The sequence below is a fragment of the Nyctibius grandis genome, chromosome 3 (genome assembly GCF_013368605.1).
Source record: "Nyctibius grandis isolate bNycGra1 chromosome 3, bNycGra1.pri, whole genome shotgun sequence".
In the NCBI taxonomy this organism is placed as follows: Eukaryota; Metazoa; Chordata; class Aves; order Nyctibiiformes; family Nyctibiidae; genus Nyctibius; species Nyctibius grandis.
In genome coordinates this window covers 102704049-102715192 of record NC_090660.1, presented here as the reverse complement: position 1 = coordinate 102715192, position 11144 = coordinate 102704049, and the positions used below count along the sequence as shown (strand labels likewise).

Genomic DNA, 11144 nt, shown 5'->3' with positions numbered 1-11144 from the left:
GTGATGTGACGGCACCTGAAGCTCTGCGTGTGATGCGCACGTGTTGTTAGCACAAGCGGCTGGGGACATTTGCTGGACTCATCGTTGGGAGAAAGGGTCATATACAGCCACAAAATGAATCGCTCGGTCATGCCTGGGTGGGTGTTTCCTCCCTGCAGTGAAGTGGGGAAAAGCAGAGGGGAAACTGCTGTGGTGCGGCAGCCTGTGCTGCCACGGCCAGGCTGGAGGCAGGGCACCTGTCCAGCCTTTTCCTTCGATGCTAAATTAACACGGAGAATGTCAGCAGTCACGTGCACGTACCTAGATACTGGCAGAAATAAAGCAAAACGTGATGGCGCACACACTGGCTCTTCTCAGGCCGAGCTTGTATGGTGAATTTTGATTTTCATAACTCAAATTTCTAAACTTCCCTCTCAATCATGGTTGTGTGTGTACATATATATGCAGACAGACCCACCCTGCCCCTCACTTCAAGGTCTAAGGCTTATTCTTCCATACTTACCTTTCCTGGTTCTACATCTGGCTCTCATGAAATCGCCTGGCGATACAGCCTGCTTCCCCAGGAGCGCAGCTCCCCGATCTTCGGGCCTCAGCTCCCTGAAACACACGTGCACGTGCTTAATACCAGCGCAATGGAGAGTCCGAGGGACCCCCTGCGCATTTACCATATGCTGCTAACGGCCCTAGGGCAAGCGCACGCATCGGTGTTCGCAGGACGTGAGCCGTAGCCTCTGTGTGTGTATAAATACACCACTGTGATCGCAACGTTTTGCAAAATTTGGCACAATGTGAAAACGGAATTACTTTAAAAAACTGTGTTTTATACAACTTAACGCTAACACCCTTAAATATCCTTTTGCATTTGTGGGACAGGATGAACAAGCAGCCCCACACAACCTGTCGGCTGTGCCACGCCAGGGCTGTACCTGCCGCTGCTTGTTCAGCTCCGGTGTTCCCAACCGGTGGGCAGAGGTTTTTCACCGGTAACAGACGAATTTTGGCAATTTCGGTGAATGTCACCAGTAAACCAGTTTCTCCGCCGAGTGCCAGACGCTGCGGGCGGCGCTGGCCCCCGAGGGGCGGCACCCGGCTCCCCCCGGCTCCCGCCGGCCCCGCCGCCTGCGCCCCCGCCAGGCTCCGCTCGCGCCCCGGCAGCGCGCGCCGGCAGCGACGCGCCAACCCGCCGTACCGGCCACCAATCAGCGGCCGCGCTGGTGACGCGGCGGGGGGGGCGGGGCGTTCCGCGTGGGCGGGCGCAGCGCGGGCCGGGGCGGGCAGGCTGTTTGCCGGGGAGGGCAGGCAGCGGTTTGGTGCGGTTGCTATAGCCCGCTCCGCCGGGGCTGGCAGGGACCCCCCTCGGCTGCGCCCCTTGGAGCGGCTTAACGCGCAATCGCATCTCTTTTTATAGAGATATATATATATATTTTTTTTTTAACCTTATTTTTTTTGTGGGGTGTGCGTGCGCATCTGCCCAGCGCCGCGGAGCTGGCGGGCTGCGGGCTCCCGCTGCCCTGAGCGCGTCGCCGTGCCGGGGGGCCGGGGCGGCTGGTCGGGGCCACCGCAGGGGCTGCGGCCGGGGCCGTTGTGCGCAGAGATGGGTTTGGTGGCCGCCCGTGCGTGGGAGGACGGTGCCCGCTCGGCTCTGCGTCCCCGGGCGCTCCTCAGCGGGGCGGGGAGCTCTGTGTAGGAGAGAGGCGCCGGTAGCGCTGGATTTTGTTTTTTTTCCCCCCATTTTAAAATTTTTAGAGGTGTAGGTAGATAGGGGTTCAGGTGTGTTGGGTTTTTTTTTCCCCCCTTGTTGCCTACATCGGCTTGTTTGCCCTCCCCTCTTTTTTTTTTTTTTCCCCGTGAGGTGCGAAACTGGGGTGTTAATTTTTCTTCAGCTTAGTAGTGAAATTGCAGCAGTTTCTGGCTCCTCCGGTGTGCTCGAGCGAGGAAAATGGAGGCTGTGATAGAGAAGGAATGTAGTGCGCTCGGAGGGCTCTTCCAGACCATCATCAGCGACATGAAGGTAAGAGACTGAAGGGTCTTAGGCGGGGGGACCCAGGTGAGAGGAAACCTCTCCCCACCTGGCCCGGCAGAGCTGCCCACCGTGAGGTGCAGCCGCACCGGGGGGCGGTGGTGGTGGCGGGGTGACCTCCCCTCCAGCCCTGGGCTGCTCTGCGGGGGACCCTGCCCCAAATGCTGTGTGGTGGAAGCAGCCTGGCAAGGGGCTCCTTGGAAATGCTTCGCCCCCGTGGTTTGGGGCTTGCGAGTTGCTCGCAGGACTTCTTCCCTCCCTCCCTCTTGGCTGTGTCTCTCCTGTTCAAACATGCAAGCTGTTATCCTGCACCAGGGTCAGCGCTTTCCAAACCTGCCTCTTTCTTTTTTTTAATCTTTTTTTTTCTTCTCCTCCACCTTCTTTTTTTTGTTGTTGTTGTTGTTTTGGGCTGTCAGATGGCCAGCAGAATAAATGCAGCGAGGCGGAAGCGTCGTGTGGAGGAGATGGGCACGGTGCATGTCCATGCGTGGGGTGGGGCTGGGCAGGGCGATGGAGCGATTGCTGTGCCATGCTGGTGGGCGCGATGGGAGAAAAAAATCTCAGCCTGGAGATGCTCAAAAGTTGATGCGTGCCTGGATTAAAATTGCTGCTCGGTCGGTTCTGTGGTATTATTTTCACGCTGTGCGTGCTCACGGAGGTGGTATTTGCTTCTTTCTGTTCATGAATGCGAAGGTCTCAAGTTGCTGGATCTCTCCTCTCTGCCAGCCACCAGAAATCTTAGGCTGCGCTCACCCCTTCTGCCAGAGGGTCCCTGTGAGAGAGATGCTCCCAATCTCTCCTTGGCAGCCAAGGGCACTTCGGCAGGGGTTTCTTTGGACGAGCCGTTGCCTCCTGCCCTTCGCTTGTGGAAGTAAATAGCGTAAAAGCGTTGCTGTGTTCTGCCAGTCATGCTTCCCCCAAAGCCCAGGGCTCGAGGCGCCCAGCCTCCGGTGCGCGGCCCTACTGCAGAATACTGCAGTGTTCCCCTGGACAAGGGCAGCTTGTCTTCCTCCCAGGGCCAGCTGGGAAGGACGCGGTGGTCGGGAGATGTTGAGGGATGCATTGGAGAATGGGGGGACTGCAGTAATTTAAAGGCAGCAACCGTGCGCGCTTCATTTCTCCCAGCCAGGGGCATGGGATTTCTTTGGGTGTTTTAATCGGTGATGAGCAGGGAGGGCTGCAGGAGAAAGAGCTGCCAAGTAGTGGTGGAGGAGGACAGGGTCTGCTCTAGGAGGGAGCCTGGCAGAGGTGAATGGCTTCTAGTGTATTTTTTGGGGGGGTGGAGAAGCTGTTTGCATTAGAAGTTGTTTTTTTTGGCAAGGGTTCATATGTGCTTTCCTCTCAACAGATCTTAGGAGACATTTAATTAAAAGCACGGCTTGTCAAGAGCAGGCACATTGCGGAGAGGAGGGGGAGTGTGTGTCTGTGTGTATCTGTCAAGACAATGCTGCAGTCCTGGCCGTGCTGTTCCTGGGGCTCTCGGCCCCCTTGTATTTTTAATAACAACTGCCCTTTAAAATAAAACAGCAAGCCCCCCAAAAAGCAGGAAGCGTCCACAAATCCTGGAATCATTTAAGTGGGCTGTGCAGGGAACAGGCAGGAGATGTTTGTTCCAGATGAGGTGCGGTTTTGGGTTTCAGCACGGAGGGACACTGAGTATGTTTATTCTCTGCTTCTTCCCATAAATGATGTATTTGATTTTTTTTTTTCTTGCTCTTAAGCAAATGGGCCTTTGCTGTGTGGGTTTATTTTTTTTTCTGTACACATTGTTACTTGCATGGGAATGCGGCTCGTCAGAAGCATGTTGACATGAGCTTATGGAGATGGGCACAGGTGTGAATATTTTTTTTCTTAATCCACCGTAGTAGTGGAACCTGTTTTGTGAACTGGCAATTACTGGGATTGGGGGGGGGGAGGTTTGAAGGAATCACAGCAGGTCTTTAGCAGCCTGGTGGTTGTTACAGTTTACAAAATCTGCTTGTTATTTAGCACAGGTGGAGCAAATAATTTTTAGCTGTAGTTCAGTTTGATGCAGCGAATGCCGTACAGCTGATGAAGTGCACTAAGGTTCTTTGTGAATTGTGCACAAAGGATCGTGACAATGCCGAAGCAAAAGTAGCTATTTTTTGACAGCTAACCAGAACCTTTCAACTCGTCATACATTTAGTAGTAAAGTGAAAAATGAGCGTTTTAAGTGCTGCTTCACGTAGTCAGGTCTGTGTGGGCAGGCTTCTGGCAGAATCTGGGAGCCTGCCCACACATACCCAAGTGCTCTATCTGTGCCTGTTTCTCATTGCAGGCTGCATCAAGGCCCCACATGCCCTGCAGTGCTGAGGGGTTTGCTGCAGCATCCACCTCTTTTTTTTTAAACTAAATAATTTGCAGGTTCTTTTTATCATATGTATTGCTCTGCCTTAAACATAGTTGTAAAGATGGTAGGGTTAATCAGCAGCGTATTAAAATTAACTCTGAAGTCTTGCCAGTTGATGCAGATGGGTGCTGCAGCCGAGGTGATGAAGATACAGCACGCATGGACTGATTTTCCTCTTTGTTCACACTAACACAGATCTAGCTCAGGTGTACCTGTTGTTAATTTTGAGCTCTCCTTGATTTCGACAAGGTGACAGAAACTGGAATTATAATCCTGAGTGATGTGAATGTTTCCATTTGCCTCTGTACTGTGTTAACATTGAAACATAATGACAGCAATATATGCCAGCGTGATTAACGCATCACATTTTTTGATAGCAAGGTTATGTCTCGCTGGCTGAGGTCTCTTGAACTGCCTTTAATATTTTCTCCAAAAACCCCAAATTTCTCTCCATGCTCTACCAAAAATAATTTTGTGGTTAACACTCAACAAAACAAACTCAAAATAATTCAGCGTAAAGCTAAGTGATTTAGAGAAATGATGTTATTGAGTTAAATATAAGAATGGATAATAAACATCCCATTCATATAGCACTTTAACATACATCTGGAACTTCAGTCTTCTGGCAAGGGAAGTCCATGCCTTCCATGCAAAACAAGGGTCACATTTGTTGAGTAGTATGTGGTGTACATGGTGACAGGGTTGTTTGTGGGAAGTCCACAATGGGAATTGTACTTGGCTGTTGTGCTTTAGAATTGGGCTTCGATGCTTTGAGATTTCAAGAACAGATTAAAGAATCTTAAAGGTGGGAAAAAGTCTGCCCATCCCATCCTTAAGTTCTGGTCCATTGTCACAGCCCTGATATTTCCTACAATACATCACTGGCTACAAGTCACTTTATAATTTGTTATCCTCTTATGCAAGATCTTTTTCAAAGCAATCAAAGTTTATAAAAGAAAATATAAAACATGTATGTCCCCTCGGAGGAGTAGTTTTGTGTGCTGCATTCGAACGCTGTGCGGTTTCTCTTTGAAGTAGCTGTAGCTCCCTGTGGGATGGGAATATTTGATCTGAATGGTTTGTAACTCATTTCTGGCAATTGAGAAATGAGATGCTGTAATGTGCTGTTAATTTCAATATTTCTTGTAGTGCAAAGCAAATCAGTGCAGATAATTTTTGGGAGGACCTGTTGTGGATGGGTTTCAAAAGATCTTGTCTTATGCAGAGCAGATTCTCTTTAATGCTGCTTTGCCTTCTGAGTCTTGATTTTATGTTCCTTTTAATTACATTGTTCTCTGCTGTCTCGAAGGAAAAAGGAAAACAAGAGAACACCTCTGAAAAATTTGAAACTGGTGGTGTTTGTAGTTCATCACTTGCTTGATGCCAGTTCTTTTCCTTTTTGCATGTTCTTTATTTGTCTCCCCTCTTCTGCCAGCGTGTGTTTTGGCAGGGCAGGGGCTTGCTATGTGTGTACGGCACCTGACATCCTTGGGGTGGGCATGGCGGGGAAGATGACTAAAGAGCAGTTGAACAAACATAGGTTGTTTGTGACTTCATTTATACCAAGTGGGAGGATTTACTACAGTTTTATGGGTCTGATGCAGATTACCAATTGGTCTCACTCATCTCCCTGCATGTGAAGGACGTGCAGGTGTGAGGGGGACTGCAAACGTCGTCCTGTTGGTGAACAAAAACAAGGTTCCCAAAGGAGGAGTGAAATTTTTAGAAAATTTTAGATTCTTTTATTTTAAGTGTATGTACCTTATTTATAGTCGTTTAGCTGAAAACTCAGTAAAATCAACCTTTTGCTTTTTGTAATAATCTCTAATACTATAAAGGAGGTGAACCCTTCCCTTCACTCCATTGCTGCTTCTGGGACTCTTGGACGAGAAGGTGGTGCACCTTTGCCTTCAGCCATGAAAAGCTCTTGGTCAAAGCAGAAGAGAAAGACATGAACATGTGGGCATGAGAAACATTTATGTTTTTGCAGCCTCTTATCTCCTGTTAGGAAGTGACCGGTGGGAAGCAGGATTTTAATCTTACTTTTTGTGAAAGATGGAGCACGGGGGGTGGATTAAGAGCCATTTGTTAAGTAGACCTGTTTTGCTTGTGAGGGATGGCCTTGTGCTGTTCACACAAATAATGTAAACTGAGTGGGAAAAAAAATATTTGTTGGAACAAATAGAAATGCTGAGACAGTTACTATGGCAAGTACAGCTGCAGGTCCTCTGCATTTGCACTAATCCGAGGGACAGCCTGTGTGTATCGGAGAATCTGGGCAAATTTGTTTTACCTTGACATGTTACAATACGACATCTCTTCTGCAGCTGTACTTTATTCGAAGCGTGTGATCTCTGTAAGGATTAGGAATATTCAGTTCAATGATTTTAAGGTCTAGTTTCAGTCCAGCTGTTAAGGATGATAACTATTGTAAGGAAACACAAATGTTTCACGTGCAACAGACAGGTACAGGCTTGGAGAGGAAAGGGCATCTCTGTCCTCGCTTTCCCACGCTTGCTGTGTTGCACTGGCATGTCACTTGCGTGAAAGTCTTTGGGGCAACTGATTCGTTCCAAACCTAGCAAATCAATGTCTCTTCTTCCCCAAAAAGCGTGAAATGAATTCATTTCTGCTCTATGCAGCTTTTCTTCCCAATTATCTTTTTTCTTAAAGGTTTTACCAACAAGTTATTTTGGGCTTAGCTGGCTGCACTGATTTCGTACCCCCACTGCCTCCCAAAACCTGCTTGCCCAAATGGTTGGTTTGTGTACACTGAAAGCAGCTGCAATATCTCTCTGTAAACATCTCGGAGGGGGAGGGATTGACGTGCAGCGAAGCTGAATGATGGTGCAGGAAGAGAACTGCTGCATGCCTGTTTAAATACTGGGGTTCAAGCAACAGGGCATAGCTGGGAATGTACTTATTCACAAATCATTTATTTTTTAGGGACATGTTCTTTCTTGATCCAAATACTCTTGTGTGAGTGTTAAGAATTCATGCAAACTGCCGAGCGTTCACTACGTTAAGTGAGTACAAGGCTGGCTTATTCTGTGGCATACCTAGGGCAAGGATTTTTAATGTCTTCTAAGAGTACTCCTTTTGGATCTGGCTGGGCGCCAAGGGCTGCATAATAGGGTTTGCGAGGTTGTAAGTGTGGTAGGAGTTGTGCAGTGCTGCATGAAACACAATTGACTGAACAAATGTTGGAGGACAAGAAGTCTGTGTAATTACAGGCTCAGCACTGGTTAATACCTAACAGAGGGTGATATTCGGGTGAGTTTGGTGCTTCCTTCCTCAGTTCTGAGTGTGCACGAGCTGGACCAAAATCTTTGATATAAAATACCTAAAAAAAACAAGCTTTTTTTGCTGTGGTTTCTTCCAAAGTACAGAAGTTGCTACAGTTGATGGACTATTCCTGTGAATCTGTGAACAGCATCTTCTGCTTAACAGCCTGTGTGTTGTCAGCTTCTGAAAAACATCTTTAAGGTTCATGATCTACTCAGAGACAGTGTGGTCTTGAAGACGAGCAGAAAGCATTACATGGCAGAGAGCAGAATAGGAACTGTATCCAAAAAGGTTTTTTGGTCTACTTCAGAGCATGCAAAGGTCGGTACAGATGGGGCTTGAGTTAGTACCACAAAGCAGCTACTATAGAAATGCATTTCCCTCTTCAAGTGTATGTTTTCCAATTCAAAATTATGTCTGTCCTGATGCTGCAAGGTGCCAAGCACTGCCCTGTTCACTGGCATCTGTGCTGACCTTTAAGGACATTGATTGACTCCTTCCTGCTGGGCTATGAGATAGTTTGAATGTTGAGATGTTTTGAAGGATTGGAGACAAAATGTCTGGTAGCTTTGTGGTTAAGACCATAGCAGCTTTCATCTTCAAAGTGCTCTGTGTGTGACTTAGCTCCAAAGAATGGCTCCCATTTTACAGAAAGGCAAGCTATGGCTGCAGGTTCAGTGACTTCTACTCCTTTCCCCTAGGACAAGAAGGAATTGAGAGCATGTAGAGCATGGAGTTAATGAGGGGATGGTTTTTAAGCTCCCAGTATAATACACGTTTCTATCCACATATAAGTACCACTTTGTTGTTACTGCTTAAGATGTATTGCTGTTCCCTCCCTGTGATAACCCAGTGTTTGCAGGCACTGATCTACAAATAACTGATCAACTCTCACACAAGTGTCTTGAACTCCTCTCCTGTAACTGAAATTACAGGACATTCCAGTTTCTTAGTGGAGAAGTCTGGAGCATCTTCACCATAGCCTGGTAGATCGTGAAGAATTTGGCCGTCTGTCTTGTGAGGCTGTGTGAGCTCTGTATTTTTCACTCTTCTGGTCAACAACCATATGTATTGTGTAGTTCATTTTAATTCTAGGATGCTGGCTGGTGTACAAAGATCGTTTAAGAAATCACCTTCGATATTTTTAAAAAGGACACTTGCAGGAATGAACTTGTGTTGGTGTGTGCAATGCTAGCAATGAGTGTGTAATTAGAGACATTTGGTTCATGGTACAAAAAGGTTCAGATTTGTTCCCATTTTTATCTTCCACATAAACTGCCACCATGCTTCCCACCCAAGCATGAGATTTTTTTTTTGCCATGTAAGTCACATATGTGCTTTGTAGTGTCTCTGAAGCCCTTTGTTTAGTGGCTTAATTTGGGATTTTTTGTTAAGAAAGCTTTATTTGTGATGAGATGCCTCCGAACAAAATCATCCATGAGGAAACCTCATGGTTGCTCATTGTCCACGAGTGAAGCAAGTGTCTTAACTTGGAGCTTGAAAGTGATTGTTTCTCTTCTCATGAGTGAAAAGGAGAGAAAGTAGCCTGTGACAAGCATAGTTGCATGTTACTGTCTGGCGAGAGCCAAAGTGCATAAAGCACTAAAAACTTTGCTACCTGGCTGCTGCCTTTTCCCCAGTGAGATACTTCTGTGGTCAACTCAAACGCTTGTGGGTACTTTGGCAATAGATACTGCCACTTCTTGGGTCCTGGAGATTGTTTTGACTGCTTGTGTGATGGAGATTGTGTTGAGATCAAGCAATGAATGCTCAAAAATGAAGGTTTCTCCTTGCTTGGGAAGAAGTGATGAGAACCCAGTGGTGTTGGTGGCGTTACCAGCCACAGGGCTGTTGGCTTGAGGCTGTCCTGTGTAGGCATTAACTTGAATGAATGCCTCCTGATATTTTAATTATCTTTGTTTTGATCCAGCTGAAATATTGTGGGTTTAGAAAATAGCTGCTGAGTATGCACAGTGGCCACTTAATGATTGAGTGGATGAGAGGCAGTATTGATGAGTCTCTGAGGAGAAATCTGCTATTCAGGCTTGCAAACTTGTTTAGACCTGCAGGGAAGAATGTGGAACTAAATGCTTCCTCTGGAAGACTACTTAATGTCTAGCTTTTCTAATGCAACATGGGATAAAAGGTCTCTAGAAGCTGTGGCTAGTTGTTCCCCCCCCCTCCTTGTGAATAACTTCCTGTGTTTAGAGAGGGAGAGACTGTATGTTTATGCGTGATGTATTTTCTCATAGTATAACTTTTGTTTGCTAATTACCCAATCTTGGATTTAAACCATGAATTGGCTGCTTTGGAGCTGAGTTTCTTTGTCTTACAACCTATGAAACTGGGCTGCGGACGGTACAGATTTGACGTGGTCCTCCTTGCTACATCAGTAGGGACCATGAGTTGGGTTGTAAGCCAGAATGCTGTGCAGCAGCCAAGGAGGATGAGTTTTCACAGGTCCTTGCTGTACTACAAACTGAAGGCACAACCATGGGGCAGCTGCCATCCTCCACTGGGGATGTTTAAATATGGGCTAGCACGGTGCAGGCTTTATTATAATACAAATTAAAGACTCTAGAGCTCTAACAACAGAAGAGTACCAGACTTAGGTTCCCGCCCCCTTTAAATGGTTAGTGAGGTCTAATAAACACATGTGTTCTTGCTAAGAAGTGCTGCATTTCAGTGCCCAGGGAACTGGGCATTCTTTAGAGTTCTTCAGGTGGTTTGACAATATAGAAATAACTGATATCCATGTGTGTTTTTCCCCAGTGGGGTGATTACGCTGTTCTGGACTTTCCTGACTGGATTTTGGTCTTGACTTTCTCAAGATATTAGGCCATTATCTGTTTTACTCAATGTCCTTATGCTCTGTGTAGACTGAAAATCAAACAATTTTGAAAATACTAAATGAGTGGTTCTGTGATGCATAGAAGAAATATCTCATTGACAGTTTTTTTTAATAGTGTATGAGACGTCTTCAGGAGTGTTTGCTTAATTTGCAGTTTTGTGATAATGTATCACCTTGTGAAAGCAAAGCTTGGCATGCCTGTTTATACTGTGCATGCTGAGAGAAACTCATTTCTAACCCTGGCATTCCCTAAACAAGTGGCAGAAATAATGGAAATAGATGTACGGATACAAGACTTTGATTTCAATTACCCCTGCATTCTTTCCTGAAGGGTAGTTACAGGTTAAATGACATCTTAATCTGATCTTTGACATGTTTTTACTTTCACTTGCATGCCCTATAATCTCTTGAACCCTGAGTTTGTACCTGTCTACTCCATTCAGTATCACGTGTGTTCAGCTCTTGCTGTGAAATCCTGCGAAGTTCATGTCTCGTCTTTTGCTGTTGATGACTTTTCATTCCTGGCCCAGCAAGCATTCTGCATGAGTTGAGAGTCCCTTTTGCTGCTAGAGCTAAGCTCAAACTTCCGCTGTGCACGGCAATACCTTTAGCTTAGA

General features: G+C 46.6%; 1 protein-coding gene across 5 annotated transcripts in view; it reads left to right on the top strand.

Annotated features, from left to right (window-relative positions):
- Positions 1–1294: 1294 nt before the first annotated feature.
- MTSS1 (MTSS I-BAR domain containing 1) overlaps positions 1295–11144 on the top strand; it is a 139039-nt gene continuing 129189 nt past the window's right edge. For all 5 annotated transcript variants that reach the window (XM_068396295.1, XM_068396293.1, XM_068396292.1 and 2 more), the window contains exon 1: positions 1295–2011. In XM_068396295.1, coding sequence (XP_068252396.1) covers positions 1940–2011 — 72 coding nt within the window. In that variant the 5' untranslated portion in view covers positions 1295–1939. The remainder of the gene's footprint in view (positions 2012–11144) is intronic.